This window comes from Pelophylax lessonae (genome assembly GCF_965119305.1).
Source record: "Pelophylax lessonae genome assembly, chromosome: 5".
NCBI lineage: Eukaryota > Metazoa > Chordata > Amphibia > Anura > Ranidae > Pelophylax > Pelophylax lessonae.
Genome location: NC_138772.1, coordinates 68,882,063 through 68,899,390, shown reverse-complemented (window position 1 = coordinate 68,899,390; position 17,328 = coordinate 68,882,063). Strand labels below are relative to the sequence as shown.

At 46.0% G+C, this 17,328-nt stretch overlaps 1 protein-coding gene across 1 annotated transcript in view; it reads right to left on the bottom strand.

Moving 5' to 3' along the window:
• Nucleotides 1–2,678: 2,678 nt before the first annotated feature.
• The window catches only part of ARL5B (ARF like GTPase 5B), a 122,945-nt gene continuing 108,295 nt past the window's right edge, over nucleotides 2,679–17,328 (bottom strand). Inside the window, exon 6 of the mRNA XM_082258807.1 lies at nucleotides 2,679–2,928. Within this exon, the coding sequence (XP_082114933.1) occupies nucleotides 2,880–2,928 (49 nt within the window). The 3' untranslated portion in view covers nucleotides 2,679–2,879. The remainder of the gene's footprint in view (nucleotides 2,929–17,328) is intronic.

Genomic DNA, 17,328 nt, shown 5'->3' with positions numbered 1-17,328 from the left:
ACTACAGGATACAGAAGTGACACATGGCAGGTGAAAAGAACCCACAGAGCACATCAGGGGAATAGGCATATGACACAACTATGTCAGTTGTGAAGATTCTGCTTGAGGCCATAGCTCATCCAGAGAACAAAGTGAGGACTCTCCATCAGAGAGCAGTATTAGGAGTCTCCTTCAGAGGGCATTTTTTTCTAGAATTTTATTGCTCTCCAAGTGGCAGTGACTTAAAAGAAAAAAAAAAAAAAAAAAAGCCCAATTAGCTACATTTGCAAATTGACGTTTACATACAAAATACTGAAAATAGATATATCAGTTAATCCATGCGAAAAACAAAATTTAGTAAATTGAAGACTTGACCTAATTTGATTATAAAATGAAATTGCATTTTCATCATAATACATTATGTCCACTCATTGGTAACATGGCCAAAATTACTAATGGGACATTTCGCCACAAGCTCCCCAGATTTCTAAAAAAGCTTGAAAATGTGATCCAATGAAATGATATGTGGTCACCTTACTCATTTTTTAAAATCTTGTCAACCTTCCCACATCATTATTTACCAAACAGTCCCAGAACAATTTCAGAAGTACAGTAGTTAGTCTCTGCTACACAATTAAAAGAAGGAAAAATGACTTGCGCTCAAAAGCGGCTTCTTTTCTGTAAGTGAAAATGCCAGAATCAAGCAAAGTTTCTAAGCTACATAAAAACCTCTTCAACAAAACAAGCTGATATAAGGCTACACATAATGCTTTTAAAAAATTGACCTATTTACCCCGTTAAAAAAAAGCACACCAGTAAACTGTCAAAAAAAAGCTGTAGGAAAAAAAAAATAAAAAAAAAATAAATAAAAAGGTATACAGTTTGAAAGGTTGGTAAAATCCACAGTGAAATATTGGTGTCTACTTACTAGAATCAGGAAAGCGATGTTTAACGCATATTCTAAGACTTAATTGCACCTTCAGGAACTGAATTAACAAGCTGTAAAATAGTCTGATCAGCAATACCAGTTGAAACAAAATCCCTTATACAACAAGCTTTAGAAAAACACAAATACAGCAGGTAAAAAAAGTAGGCATTGCTTCCAAATCTCTGCCATGATTAGGTTGTGGGTTCACTGAAATGAAAAATATTTCACAAGCTTTAATCAGACTCTCCATTGAGCAAATGTACTTTGCCTGGCAGTCATACTGATCCCATATCTTTAGTGACCCCCACAAGCATGCATAGTGGGAATTAGAGACATCACTCTTGTTTCAAACACTGAGCTGACCTGATCAAGTCTATGTCAACCAAGCTTCTTCAGGACACCTGCAATGACAGCACACATACACATCTCTCTGTACAGGATCCCTTTAGGAACAGCAGGTCTTTCACACAATGTGGCCATGTGACTCCCAACATGGTTATTGACCCCGCACCAGTTAGGAGGCCACAAAGATTGCCTACTTTACCATCAAAGAGAACCTGTAGAATGGCAAAATGCATGCAAGAAGACTGATGGAAAATTCTCCAACCACCATGACTGCATGGGCAAAAAGCTGCATGTAGTCATTGCCCCAGAATTGAAACTGGGACGATGCAGGTTTTCCGCTTTAACAAGTTTCTTTTACAGCCATCCAAACCGGATTTATTCTACAGTGTGTTATGGATGCTGGTGGGTTACTGCTACCTGGCTTTTGCTACACCACAGGAAATAAGCAGCAAGGATATTCTGATATACTCCCAACTACAGCCCCTTTTACACGGGTGGAGCGGACTGATCGGGTCCACCTGTCAGTTTAGGCGGACTTCATTGGACTATCCATTGCAGACTACGAAGCAGTGGATGTAAATGGACATGACACCCGCCGACATCCAATATGATAAAAACACACGGATGGGGGGTCCATTCTTTGTCTGGTGGATGTGATGACGTAAATGGACAGGCGGTCCTTTTACATCTGACTGCACATAGTGGATGGGTCCGTGTCTGCTCTGTACAAGCGGAGTGGACGTGGGCCTGTCATCCGCCTGCTCAGCAGAGAGATTCCCCCCTGAGCTGGCGGAGTTAGCCAGTGTGAAAGAGCCCTACCTTGCTTAGAACTAAAGTCAACGTTTTGCTGTTAAAAATACTCTTGTCTAGAATTTATCAGTTGTGAAGCCCCAATTAATTCACTTGGTGTTGGACAATGGTGAAAGTAGCAGTAGCCTAAACAGCGGCTCCCTGCTGTCTAAAGAGGTGCACAAAGCCAGTGTGCGAGTCTAACCAACCAGTTCCAGCCCACCGGAGAAAAAAAAAAAAAAAGATTTAGTAAGCCAACGTATAATGCATTTAGGTCGCCAGACCAGCAATTTGATCTTTAACAGCACCAGGTCAAGCCCTCTCTTTCAGCACCTGCTATAACATCTGCTAAGTAGGCACATCAGATTTCTCCATACACAGCCACAGCAGTGACCAAACCTGCTGCATGACCTGCATCAAGGAATCCACTCTGTAGGGCTTGTCAAAAACAGCTGTGACTGGAGGTATACAGGTTAGTAAGTTAGTCCAGATATTCCCCTTATGAACCCTATTTGGTTATCCTGGAGCTTTCCTAAAAGAAGTCTTGCTTTCACAATTGAAAGAACCATAAAAAGCCATTTGCCACTTTTGAAGACAACAGCAGCATAATGCTCAGCATGTACAAAACGGACTGATACAATATGAAAATTGTTCTTTAGCGAGGTTGTCTGTGGTGTGTCCAAAACAGTTTTCAGATACTCTCCTGTTTTAGCATCACTTGATTCAAGTGTGGCTCAGACAAAATAGGACTTAGTATAAATAAAGCATGGTGATGATGTAGTGTAGGAAAATTGTCCGTAGAATAAATAGTGTCCTGCTTCCAAATTCTGGAAAGAAGTTATCTCACTCCTGTTCGGCAAGTCATCCACTCCAGGCCTTGACATAAGCTGCAGAGAAAAAGAAAAAAAAAGTCAGGAAATTTCCGCAATTAGTTTACAGAATGAAAACTGGTGGGGAAAAAAAAAAAAACACACTGAATTTGGCCTAAGGCCGGCCATACATGGGACGAATTTCAAAAATCTGATCTCAGAATTTTCATTCAAATTTTGCACCATTAGTGGGCTGCATCAAGGCCAGATTTTCATGCAGCCATTAAGAATTTGAGAGATCGGCAATGTTGGAAATTTTTTGAAAAACACATTTTCTAATCATAGATGAGAGAATCGTGTGAGAAATCTGTTAAAAAAGAAATGCACATGAGCGCAAGAAAATAAAAATTCCTGGAAAGAAAAGATTCCCAGGCCAGGAAAAATTTTCTGTAGCAACATGAGGAAGTTTAAGGCTGAGTAGTCGAATTTCGAAACCAAATTGTGGCACCATCGGATCACAAAAATGGGATTTTGACTACCCGTAAAAAACATTTCTCTGATGTTCACTGACGGACACAACTCCTGATCTTCAAAACCATTGGGTTATACTGCCCCCTACAGGAGTGGGACACTAGGCAGAAAAAAAGTCTGGCTACACCCATGGGCAGTTCCAGTGGGGTATACTCCCTCTCTTGGCTATAGGTACTCAGTTTTGTTACAAGCAGTGTCAGAAGAATTACAACTCCACAGAGGGGTGGGTGCTGTGTGTCAATGAACATCGGAGTAAACTGGATTTTAGTTTTCATGTAAAATCCTTTTCTGGTGTTCATTGATGGACACAGCATCATATCTTCATTTGACAGATGCGTTATGCTGCTCTTCCTAGGAGTAAGACACTAGGCGGAAAAGGGTTAAAGTTACCAGAGCTTAACTACGCCTATGGGGCAGTCCCAAGTGGTATACTCCCACTTCCTGCTCTAGGATTCCGTTTTGTAACAAGTAGTGTCAAAAGAATACAAAACCCGGGGGGGGGGGGGGGGGCATGCGCGGTGCGGAGCTGGAAGGTCACTAGTGGCTCAGCTCCGTCAGAGGGGGGAGAGACAGGCGGCTTTCCCGGGGCCAGATCAAATCTTTTTGCAGCACAAAGTACCAGCACCCCGTGGGAACATCCCGTGCATGCCGTCAACGAAAAAGAACAATCGGGGTCGCCCTCAAAAACGCTCCCTGACAACATATCTCCTCCGCACTAAAGAAACCACCAAGATGACCAAAGATGGCGCCCAGGCCTGCTCTCAGCAGCATGCAGAAACCGCTTCACCGCCACCTTCCACTACATCTCCTGCAGCAGACCGTGAGTACGCTAATAGCATATCTAAGGCTGATTTGGATGCTAGTCTCACGGCAATGTACAACAAACTGGCATACAAATTTCAAACAGATTCATAAAATCGACCAATACTCTGTCACAAGAAATAGCTGCCTTAGGGGGTCGCACTGATTTACTTGAGGCAAAACATGACGAACTGGCCATTGCACATAATGATCTCAGGAAGGATTTTGAGCTCCTGTCTGACAATTACGATTTATTGCAATCTCAGGTCGAAGACTTGGGACAATAGAAATCGTAGGAATAACCTGCGCCTCAGAGGTATTCCAGAGACAGTGACTGAGCTAACCCCTGCAGTGTCCAAACTTTTCAGTGAACTACTGCCAGATAAACCTGCTGCTGCCTTCTTGTGTGATAGAATCCACAGAGCCCTGCGCCCTAACCCCCCCCCCCCCCCCGGATAAGCCCCCAAGGGACGTGGTACTATGTCTTAAGGACTTCTTGGTCAAAGAGGACATTCTGCGCATATCCAGGAATACCCCAAATATTATGTTGGAAGGTACTAGGATTCAAATCTTTCCGGATATATCGCAGGCCACCCTTGAGAAGCGGCATGGTATGAAAGGTCACCACCATTTTGCAGATGGCTAGGATTCGTTACAGATGGGGATTTCCCTTTAAGCTCACAGTGCCCCATAATGGTTCTGTTTATGTGGTTTACAACCTGACGCAAGGAAAAGAACTGCTTATCAAATTGGGCCTGATGAACGCTGCACCTGAAGCCCGACCTCAAGCTACTCCAAGATCCTCACCTGTGTGGTCTACTCCAGCTACAAGAAGGGATCAGCGCAGATGGCGAAACCCCTTTAGAGATGGTCCTTTTAATCATTTAAAATACCAAATATGAGGCTTTTTTTTTTTCTTCTCTTTCATGTTTGTGTGTGAATTAGCAGGAACTCCTGTGGTGCCTTTGAGGTCTATTATAGGTACTTATCACTGATGTGAGACCTATCATCTCAGGATGGGTCCCCATTGTACCTATGATACTCTTCAGTGCATTAATATTTTGTTATATAATACAACTCACAAGTGCCTTTTCTCTCCTCCCCCCCCCCCCCTCGCTGGTTTGTCCCTCATGTGCCTTTTCGTGTGCCCGCGCCCTTGACAGGGGCAATTCGGTGTCTCGCCGCGGGTTCCTGTGGTCCCGGGGCGCTGGACCCCACGAATGGCGTCTGGACTTAATCGTCCTGTGTTTTGTTGTATTTTTGATGGGTTTACATGAGTTGCCCGTCTCCCTGAGATGTTTTTCACATCTTAGAGTCTTTAGGACTCCTGTTGGTATTGGTTTTTTTTTGATACCACAAAAATATTGTTTTTTGAAAAACAGAAAGTCATCCATTCAGATCATTATAACCTTTTTACTGACTCCTCAGTCAGTTGACCTGTTTGCGATCTCTTGCTTGAAGGTTGCACCACTTCCTGTTTTGGGAATATTTTTGCCATGCTATCATCAAAATGTTGCATTTAAGATGTCTCTTGTATATTGGCTTCATACACACTGGTATTTTTCAGTAATTGGGCTCAGTCTCAGCTATCTTATCCACTGATTATCAGGTTATGTAGATCTTTCTTCCTCATTAATGATGGGTCTTAAAATAATTTCACATAATGTTGAATGGAAACGCACTTTGCCACGGACAAGCATCCTAAATTTTTCGATAAGTCATTTAGGCAATTTCATTCTACTTTTCACAACAAGGCAAGAGGAGTAGCTATCTTCATCCGTAACAACATTTTTGATATATCCTCTATATATAGTGATCCGGATAGTAGATTCTTGATCCTCAAAAGGTAATATAGCGGGTAAATCCTTAACAGTTGCCTCTCTTTACGCTCCTAATGAAGCTCAGGCCACATTTTTTAAACACTTCTTTGAGATTCTAGGTAGATATACATCGCCCCATATGGTGGTTGGTGGGGACTTCAATCTGTCCGCTCACCCTTCCCTGGATAGGAGTAGAGTTACACCCTCTTCTAAGGCCTTTCCCAAAAAGCTAACCAAGGTCCTTTGTGACTTCCAATTGATTGACGCTTGGAGAGCACATAATGTAGGTATTAAAGAGTTCACTTTTTACTCCCACCCCCATGAAAGCGCGGCCAGATTGGACTATATTTTTTGCACACCGATTTTACTGGCTAACTCCTCGGATGCTAGGATACACATCTGTCCTTGTTCAGACCATAAAATCGTGTCATTCGAGGCATGCGGGGTCGGTTTAAAGAGCTCAACATTTAATTGGAGACTTAATGATTCTTTGCTGAATGACTCCACATTTACAACCCAGATTGCATCCTCCTTGGAGGAATATTTTAGTATAAATGAAAATGATGATACTCCCACGTCAACAGTATGGATAGCACATAAAGCGGTAATTAGGGGTAAGATTATTGCCCTAGCTTCAGCCAAAAATAAAGCTAGACTAACCGACATAAAATCCCTTACTAAAGAGTTTGATAGGTTATACAATTGACATAACCAAGCTCCCTCCTCAGATTTGAAGGATTTGATCTCCACCAAAAGGCTTGCCCTGGACGAGATTTTATCTGGTGATACTGAAAAGGCCCTCAGGTGGTCCAAGGCAAAATTTATGCTCAATAGCAACACCATGTCTACGATGTTCGCTAAAAAAACTCACACAAGATTCCAAACCCACCCATATTTATAAACTTAGAAGGCAGGATGGAAAGATGGTTTCTCACCCTGAAGAGGTATTGAAGATTTTTACAAATTTTTATAAAGATCTGCTATCAGTATCATCCGATGTATCTCTGGCTGAGTTTGACTCTTGGGTGGGGAAATTACAGATCCCCTCCCACTCTGCTTCTCAGAGGGAGAGTTGGAGGCACCTTGTTCGGAAGAGGAGATCCTACACTTGATCAAATCCTTGAAATCTTCCACGGCTCCGGGTCCAGATGGATTCTCCACCTCTTACTATAAAAGTTTTGCCCCAATCCTGACTCCTAAATTAACCAAATTATTTAACTATATTTTACAAGGCGGTAATTTCCCAGAAGAAATGCTATATGCTAACATGTCACTCATCCCCAAACCCGATAAAGACCGTTCTCTCCCACAAAACTTTAGGCCCATCTCGGTCATGAATAATGACTTGAAATTGTTTGGTCGCCTACTTGCTAATAGATTGGCTAAATATATCTGCCATTTGATTAATCCTGATCAAACAGGTTTCATCCCAGGTAGGCAACTTACCGACAATATTAGGCTAGTCTCTAATATAATACAGGACGCCAATATTAGCAAATCTCCCACCTGCCTAGTCAGTCTAGACATCAACAAGGCGTTTGACAGCGTCAGTTGGGCTTTTTTAGATTATCTGCTCCCAAGATATGGCCTGGGTGATGGATTCGTTCATGGCTTTAGGGCCCTGTATGAATCCCCACAGACGAGGATCCGCCTTCCTGGATGCAATTCCGACTTTTTTCAGTTAAAACGGGGTACCAGACAGGGGTGCCCCCTTTCCCCTCTTTTGTTTGCCCTGGCAATTGAACCTTTAGCAATCTCTATCAGAAACAATGTCAAGATTAGTGGCTACCGTAATGAGGGAAGGGAGTTCAAACTTAGCCTTTACGCTGATGATGTCCTTTTTTTGTCCCACCCTCATATATCTCTTCCTCAACTATTAGTGGAACTGCAACAATTTAGCTCAATCTCAGGTTTAGGAGTTAATCTCTCCAAATGTTCTCTCATGCCAATCAACCTCCCGAATTGGATGCAGATTTCCATCAGAGAACGATTTTCATTTGCTTGGTGCCCGAGATCATTCAAGTACTTGGGAGTGCATATTACCCCTCACTATGATTCTCTATTTTTGCTGAATTTCCCGAATATGTTCAAAAAACTAACACTAGTACTAAAAACCTGGTCTACTGATCATATCTCTCTCCTGGGTAGAGTTTTAGCAGTAAAGATGATTGTGCTCCCTAAGTTGTTATTTCTTTTCCGTGCCCTTCCCATCAATGTCCCAAAGACACATATTTTGTCATTCCAAAGAGAGATTTCAAAGTTTGTTTGGTGTGGAAAAAAATCTAGATATAATAAACAGGTTTTACATGCCCCTCAATCTCAAGGTGGTCTGGGTCTCCCTGATTTTTGGCTTTATTACCTCTCTGCCAAATTCCAACAGTTGGCACAGTGGTGTTCCAAGGATGATAGTGTCCCTTGGTTGGATTTTGAACGGGCTTCGGCTGCCCCATGCTCGTTGGAGGCCATACTCTGGGACATTCCGAGACCACCTCGGTACAAAACTTTCCCCAACAAAATTATTAACCATTTACTTCAACTATGGTTCAAGCTGAAGAAGCTCCTTTGGAAATGGTATCCCGAACCTCACCTCTGACCTCCTTTATGAACTATTTGGGCTCTCCCTCTTTCCCACTAGAGGAAACCGAACTGGAACCTTGGATATCCAGAGACCTGGTTTCCCTTAAAGCCATCACAGTTTGTAATACACTCTGCACTTTTGATCAACTTACTCAACTGCACAATATTCCCAGCTCTGAACTAAGCCATTATTTAACTATAATTGAGTTTTTTTCGCTCAAAAGGCACCGTATCACTTAACCCACCATTTACTGTGTTTGAGAACATTTGCTCCTCCTCTCCCAGAGGAAAGGGTATTATTTCTTCATTGTACTCACATTTAGTTGGTGTCTCTCTTCCTGAGAAGCAGGGATATATGATTAAATGGGAGGGAGACCCGAGTTGTGTTTTTTCACCTCTGTAATGGAATAATGTGGAGTAATCTACGCAAATGTTCCCGTTCTAGCGCTTGCAGGGAATCCCCCCTTAAACTCTTTACTAGATGGTATTTAACCCCCTCTTTAATGCACTCTTTCTACAAGTCGGTCCCTTCTTCTTGCTTTAGGGGTTGTACTGAAGAAGGTACTCTGCTTCATCTCTTCTGGGACTGCAATTTTTTGCGACCCATTTGGGATCAAGCCCAAAAGCTCATTTAGAAAATTGTTGGGTCAAGTTTTTCCCAACAGGACTAAACTTAGCCAACCAGGAGCTCAACCAGGAACAAGTGGAGCTCAGCTACCAGAAACAAACACCCTCAAAAACGGCAGAAGTCTGTCACAGCTGCCTGCAAAACCTTGCGGCCAAAGGCAGCATCAGTAGATGCAAAAATATCCACCTTGTAGAACTTGAACATGTGTACAGACGCCCAGGTGGCCGCCTTGCAAACCTGGACCACTGACGCCTAATGACAGATGGCTCAGGAGGCACTAAGCGCCCTCATGGAATGCGCCTTAACAGGAAAAGGAGGAACCTGACCCTAATTGAATAGGCCTGCACCACCGACCGCCTGATCCATCTGGAAATGGTCACAGCAGATGCAGCCTGTCCCTTACGAGGACCCCCCATAAGAATAAACAAGGAATCTGATTTCTGAATAGACTCAGTCGCCATCAAGTACACCCAGATGGCCCGTACCACATTCAAAAAAAGCAAAGCAACCTTTCTTGGGTGCTTTGGCTTAGGACATTACGAAAGCAACACAATGTCCTCATTCAAGTGGAACCCTGAAACAACCTTAGGAAGGAACGACTGACAGGGACAAAGCACCACTTTGTCCCTGTGAACCACCCGATAAGGCGACCAACGGGACAATGCAGCCAGCTCCGAGACCCTGCGTGCAGAACAGCCACCAAGAAAGCCACTTTCTGTGACAAAGTAAAGGAATTTCACGAATATTCTCAAAAGGCGGTCTTTGGAGAACCGACAGCACCGGGTTAAGATCCCACGGAGGCACTAAAGACCAGAGCAGAGGGACCAAATGGCGAACTCCCTGCACTAATATGTGAAATAAAGAATTAGTTGCCAACAGTCTTTGGAAGAAAAATGCCAATGCAGAAATCTTGCCCTTAATGGTAGCCAAAGTCAAACGCTGATCTACACCTTTTTGTAGAAACTCCAGCAGACGTGACACCGAAAAAGAGCATGGGAAATATCCTCAGACTCACACCAAGTTAATATATGATTTCCAAACTCGATGGTAAATCTGAGAAGTAGATTTTCTAGTTTTTAACAGTGTAGGAATCACCGATTCTGACAAACCCCTATCCTTCAGGACCTGGCTTTCAATAGCCAGGCCATTAACGCAAGCATCCGTAAAGCAGGATGGAAGGTCGGTCCTTGAGACAGAAGATGTTCTCTTAGAGGAAGCCGCCAAGGGTCATCAGCTACCAAACTTGCCAAGCCTGCGTACCAGGACCGTCGAGGCCAGCCTGGGGCCACCAGAATCACTGGAATCCCTTCTGCCTTGATTCTGCACAGAAGTCTCAGCAGAAGTTGTATTGGCGGGAAGGCATAAATCAGACGATGCCGGCCCCAAGGGGCCACCAGAGTGTCCGCCAGAGGATCCCAAGACCTAGCAACATATCTTGGAACCTTCTGGTGGAGAAGAGAGGCCAACAGGTCCACATCTGCTGTCCCCCACCGAAGACAGTTGCTGAAAAACTTCCGGGTGAAGAGACCATTTGCCCGGACAGTGGCTGACTACTGAGGTAATCCACCCCTGAAATGTGCACTGCAGAGAGGGCCAAAAAAAAAAAAAAAAGGCATTCTGCCCACCTTAGAATATCGGCCACTTCTGGTGCCCCCTTGGTAATTGATATATGCAATGGCCCTGGCATTGCCTGACTGAATCCTTACAGGACACCCCTGCAGACGATCCGGACACCGGGACAGGCAAAGCCTGACCGCTTGAATTTCCAGCATGTTGATCGGCAGAATGGACTCCACCCGAGACCAGAACTCTTGGGCCGATTCCATGCCCAGGACACCACCCCCCCATCCTGACAGGCTGGCGTCTGTGATAACCACTGACCAGAACAGGGGTAGGAAGGATTTCCCTTGAAGCACCGGGGACCAGAGCCACCAAAGCAAAGACCCTCTCGCACCCTGACTCAACAGGATCAAATTGTCCAGAGACTGTGGATTCTTGTCCCATTTAGTTAGAATCTCCTTTTGCAGAAGTCTGGTATGAAACTGAGCGAACAGGACGGCCTCAAAAAGGTGGAAACCATAAGGCCCAGCACCTGCATGCAGGTTCTGAGAAACGACCGCCGATTGGATAACAAGAGCCGAATCTCACGCTGCAATTTTAGGAGTTTAGTTTCCGGAAGAAACACCCGGGGCTGAGGCTGAATCTAGAGTCAGCCCCAGGAAGTCCAAATTGGACGGGGTTAAGGCTGGCTTTCAAAAATTCAGAATCCAGTAGAACTCCTGCAGAGTTCTCACCGTGATGTCCAGATCCTCCTCCAGGAGATCAGAAGATCAGGGGAAGATCTGGGGGAAGATCTGAGGGAAGATCCCTCAGAAAATCATCCAGGTACCCCAGTATCAAAATCCCCCACTGTCTGAGTAAGGTTAAAACCTGGGCCAACACTTTCGTGAACACCCAAGGAGCTGAGGCGAGACCAAGGGTAACACCACAAATTGATAGTGCTCCTCGCCTATGGCAAAACAAAGAAAAACGTTGATGCCCGATGTAGATCGGGATATGAAGAATAGGCGTCCTTGATGACGATGGAGGCTAGAAAGTCCCCCTGATGAAGGGAAGCCACGACTGTGCGAATGGATTCGGTTTTGAACCTGCACAAAATGGTTCAGGGCCTTAGGATTCAGGCTAGGACGAACCTTCCCTTCCTTCCTGGGGACCGTAAAGACGTTTAAATAAAACCCCTGAAAATGTTCTTACTCTAGAACAGGGACTATTACCCCCTGTAACAAATTCTGTACCGCTTCTAGAAGGCTTTGAAGCCGATTTGCAGACTGACGCAAATTGGAAGGGAAGAACCTAACCGGATCTAAATAACTCAGAGTACCCATTTGTCTAGGATGAACAAGGCCCATGGATCTGGAAAGAAACTACGAAGTCAAACGACCTCTAGATGGTCCCCTACAGGGAAGATCGGTCAGAACCTTTTTGGAGGCCTGGTCCATAAGCCAGCATTTCAACCAGACATATGGCGCAAGGTCACCGCTGTCACCGACGTCCTTCAGGCTAACAGGGCTGCATCGCAGATATATTGCAATCCCTGTATTAATTGGTCCCACCAGCTCCGCCATTTTATAAGGGGGCTGACCCTCTCAAATACTAGTGTAAAAGCTTTGCCCACTCCATCACGGTCTGGGAGACCAAGGTTATGGCAAACACCGGTCTCGGGATTGAACAGGCCACGGTAAAAAGATGTCGCACCAACCATTCAGCCTTCCTATCTGCAGGATCCTTAAAGGATGGAGCGTCCTCCACAGGTACTAACAGGACTTTATTTAGCCTAGAAACATGGGAGTCCACCACCGGTGGTACTGTCCGTTTCTTCAAAAAGGAATCTTCAAAAGGGAATCTCCTAGCGAAACGTTTAAGTATCCCAGCCATGCGTTTCGGGAACCCCCACTGACTAGAGGGAATCTCGTCGAAATAGGCAGGAAAGGGAAACACTTTAGTTACCGGAGTGGCTGATGCAGCATTTGCTGCGTACTCTATTTTTAAAGTTTCTTGCACTGACACAATCAGAGCTTCTACAAGTGCTTTTTCAGGTGTAGAGGTGGTGGAAGAGGAATCATCCTCACTGTCAGAGCACTCGAAGGGCGAGGACGGGTACCCCATGGGGTGACTTGCGTCCGGTGGCCAAATCGGCCTCAGAATCTGAGGAGGCAGAGGAAACCGGAAGCGGTGCCAGGTCTCTTCTGTAAGACCATGTCCACTTTAGACACTAAAGATTGTAGGATTGTCGTCATGGCCGCCATAGCAGAGTGAGACCCTGAGGATCCTCCCCTTTCTAGACTGGGTCCGGTGGTGAGACATGTTCAGCAGGCTCCATGACACCCTGGTACCGCAATGAGAACACAGTATAAAGTTAAATAGCTGTGAAGTAACCCCAGCAGCGCTGATTCCTGTGGAATTACAGGTCCCGGAACATTGCAATAGAAAAAAAAAGAAAAACAAGCAGGAAGATACTGCCCCAGGACTCACCATCACACAGGTCTCAGCAGCAGCCGGGAGAGAGGGGAATGAGCGCCAATCGCCTGCAGCACGCCGCTCCGAAAGGAGAGGAATAGGCTGTGCACTAGAGGCCGCCTGCCGCAGTATGCGGCTACAAGAAAATGGCCACTGCTTCTGCTCAAATGGACAGACATGGACTGAAACATGGCTGCCGAGCGGCCGCACATGGAGCCCAGACGACAGCCGCACATGGAGCCCAGACAAAATGGTGGCGCTGCCTTCACCTGCGAAGCACCCAGATCCTTCAAACATCCAGGGAGCCTGCTAGGGACTCCCCACCGCCACAACACACAATGTTCCCGGGCCCACGCCGACACAGCTACTCGGTGACTAGTAGTTTCACCCCACCTGTGCCGATCACCTCACTGAGATGACCTGTCTATAAAATCACGTTAACATCCCGACACCTACAAGGGGTTTGCGGGGGGGGGGGGGGGGGGGGGGAGCAGAGTATCTGGGACGACCATAAGGATCTAGGATATCCAGTTCGTCGCCCAGTCCGGAAGGTGATTGTAGTTCTCACAGGAACAAATAAAATAAGAAAATAGAGGGAAAAAAAATTCATTTTAAAAATGGAGAAAAAAAAAAGAAAAAAAAAATGCCAGGACCAGAGATCTCAGCAGGGAGCTAGGTTCTTACTCCTGACTAGGCAGAATAAAAAAAAACAAATTAAAAAGATGCAGTGTCACTTTAAAAGGGTCGCAAAAAAAGCAATCGCACCGCTGCACTAGCGGTATGCAAATCCCAGCATAACAGTCTGTAAGCAGAGTGAGTCAAGACTACCTACAAGAGATCCCAAACACATTGCCAAACCTCTCAGGCGGCTTGCAGGAACATTCTGTGCATCAGAAAGGAAAAAAACGATACGACACAGAAAAAACCCGGGTCATAGCTAGAGTCTGTAGTGTCTACCTTGCTTATCCAGCGATCATGGACTACAAGAAAAACGGCTGCCCCATGCATTCCTATGGGGGAACAGAAAATAGCTGCCCCATGCATTTACAATGGGTAAAGCGGAGCACGAATCTACAGAAAAATGGTGGCCCCCCACGGCACGCCATGCAGTCTCCAGGACCCCCAGACCAAAGGGTAAAGCCACAAATTGAAAGTGCTCCTCCTTGAAAGACCAAACGGATTCCATCCGAAGTTTCTGTACCTGCACAAAGCGGTACATTGACTTGAAGTCCAAAAGTGGACGCACCTTGCCCTCCTTTCTGAGCACCGTGAATAGGTTTGAATAAAAACCTCGAAACTCAGGCCCTTGATTAACTCAACCAAGGAGTCCCCAAACAGGCGTTCACCCAAAAAATGGGAGATTAGTTAAGGCCTTCTTAGAAGCCCGGTCCGCTGACCAGCTCTGCAGCCACACAATGCGGCGCGTGGCAATCCCCACCGCTGACACTGGCAACCAGAGGAGCTGCGTCTAGGGCCGCAGCACACAGGCACACCAGGGCCTGGGCCATCTGGTCCGTGAGCTCATCAGAGCCAGGGGAACGGTGAGCGTTCAAGTTACCCCTAGGTACTGCAACTCATTCTTTAACCGTCTGGGACCCCAGGACGGATGCGAATACAGGTTTAAGTATCAAGCCCGCCAGCAAATGCAGGTGGCGGGAAAAGGATTCCACCCATTAGACCACCGGGTCTGTAAACACCGGGGAGACTTCCACAGGTACCACAGAAGATTTGTTCTGGAAACAGGGTGATCCACCTTGAGACTGAGTCAGCAAAGGGATAAAAGCATTTAAAGCGCTTTTGCACCACTAGTACATGCGTAATACGCCATTGCTCATTCACCATATCGTGAAAGTCCTCGGGACAAGGGAAACCCTGACCCCGACTTCTGGGCTTTTGCGGGAGCCAAACACTACCCGCTGTCCTGACTGTGTGGGCATCATCCATTTTCAATGTTTCCCTTACTGAAAGAATCAGTGCTTCCTGCGCTGCAGCCGAGGAGGGCATATCCTCCTGACCATCTGACTGCGAGGACAGGGATCCCTCAGGAATGGGATTGTCCGTGGCGACCATATCAGGCTCTGAATCAGACGACTTAGAAGGCAGTGGCCGTTTCTGGAAAAGCGGCTTGTTTTATCACAAAGTCCACCTTTGACGCCAGATTTTTTCAAAGCTACAGACAGACATGAGAGACTGCGATCCGGATGGTCCGGCATGCGCACCAATAAAGTTTAAGGGGAATTCTTACCTTGGGACTCCAATTTGCAAGTGGTAGAAAAAACAAAAAGTGCACTGCCCCTTTAAATCGCGATCTGCACCGCTGTACCATGCTGCATCCGGAGTCATCCTTAAAGGCTGGCAGGAGCAAAAGTGTGCCCGAGGAATACCCAAAGGAACAAAAACCCCTTACTTATCACCGCTGAGAAGTAGCAGCTCTGTAGTGTAGTGTAATCTCCAGCCTGAAAACATCTGACAGGAAGTGACATATCACCACTAGAGGCCGCACACTGCCTGTGTAGCCTCAGGCTACAAGAAAATGGTGCCAATAGTAAAGTATAGGAAGCTCAGGGAAAATGGCCGCTGCCCTTACACAAAGAGCCTATGCCCACACTTAAAATGGGAGCCAAAAACTGCGCCAAGCGCTCAGGACACCTAGGTCTGAGGCCACTGCAGGAATCCACCTAAAGGGACCCCTGAGGACAATGTAACATCCTCAGTACCCCCCCAGGCGTCAGACGCCGACTATAGCACCCCCAGCAGGAGCCCGGGCAGGGCCTGTTCTGATAGGCCTGGGGTATCTTTCAGAGAAAACACAGCCCTGTTATCCCCAGGAGTGGGCCCACATCTCCTCCTCAGAGGTCTGCTACAGGGACACGGGGAGGGGTGATGCATCACTAACCATACCATGGAGAGGGTGGGCTCTGCTCCAAAACAGCTTGCCTCCCACCCTGAGTGGGGGTGCTTTCAGCCAAGAGGGGTACGCTGCGACTCAGGGTGTTCCAGGTCGATGCGTCCTGGCGAGGCATCCGCTCGCAGGCTCGTCCCCATCAACCGGGGCTCCGTCGTGGCGAGGCCTGGGCAGACCACAACCTGCTCACACTCGTTGGCCAGGCTAGGAGACCTAAAGGATCTAGATTATCCAGTGCGAAACGCCAGCCCGCCTGTCGCTTGTAGTTCACCAGGAGGATCCCCCTTACACTAGCTAGCAATAGTGAGTAAAGAGAAAGTCCCAGCAGGGAACCTAGGTCCTACTCCTAAACTAGGCAGCAAGAAACTGATTTGAGAGCACAGTGTGTCTAAGGGTTATGTCATGAGGGACAGCCCCTGTAGGCGTGTCGAGTGAAAGCTTTTCACTGCCTAGTCTGCTCCTGTAGATGGCACATAACCCATTAGTGAAGAAGCATTAAGAGCTGCGTCTGCCAAAGGACCTAAGAGAAATTCAGTTTAAAAAAAAAAAAAAGGAAAAAATGTCAGGACCAGAGATTCCAGAAAAAAACTGAATCCTAGAGCAGGAAGTGGGAGTATACCACCTGGAACTGCCCCATGGGAGTAGCTAAAAGTTCTTTAACTTTGTTAACCCTTTTCCACCTGGTGTCCTACTCCTAGGAAGCGCAGCATAACCCATTTGGCTAATAAAGATATGTCGCTGTGTCCGTCAATGAACGAAAGAGAAATACTAAATTTGTGATTTTCAATAGAAAATTAGTTCGGAATTCGGCCCATTTATGGCCTGCAAAAGAGGTAGTCACAGGCTGAAAGTTAAAAATAAGATTCCGCCATCAGTGCTCTGACAACGTGCGCAGGTTAACTGCAGCACAGGAGCTTCCTAAATACAGGGGGGCTGCTATGCTAAACAGTGACTGTATCTTATAGAAGGATGCAAATTGCTGCTTGGCCGAAAAATTTTCCACCTGCCTCAGTCGACTTTTCAAGCTGGGTGGTACTTGCAGGGCCATCAATGGCACGAATTTAGAAGGTTCACCAGGAATCGGTTGAAATTAAAGTAATTTATGGCCAGCTCAGAAGTCCCTACACATACATGTATCCTTATAATATGGCTGTATATTCAGCCATTCTGATGCAATACATTTTTATTGAAGGTATGCA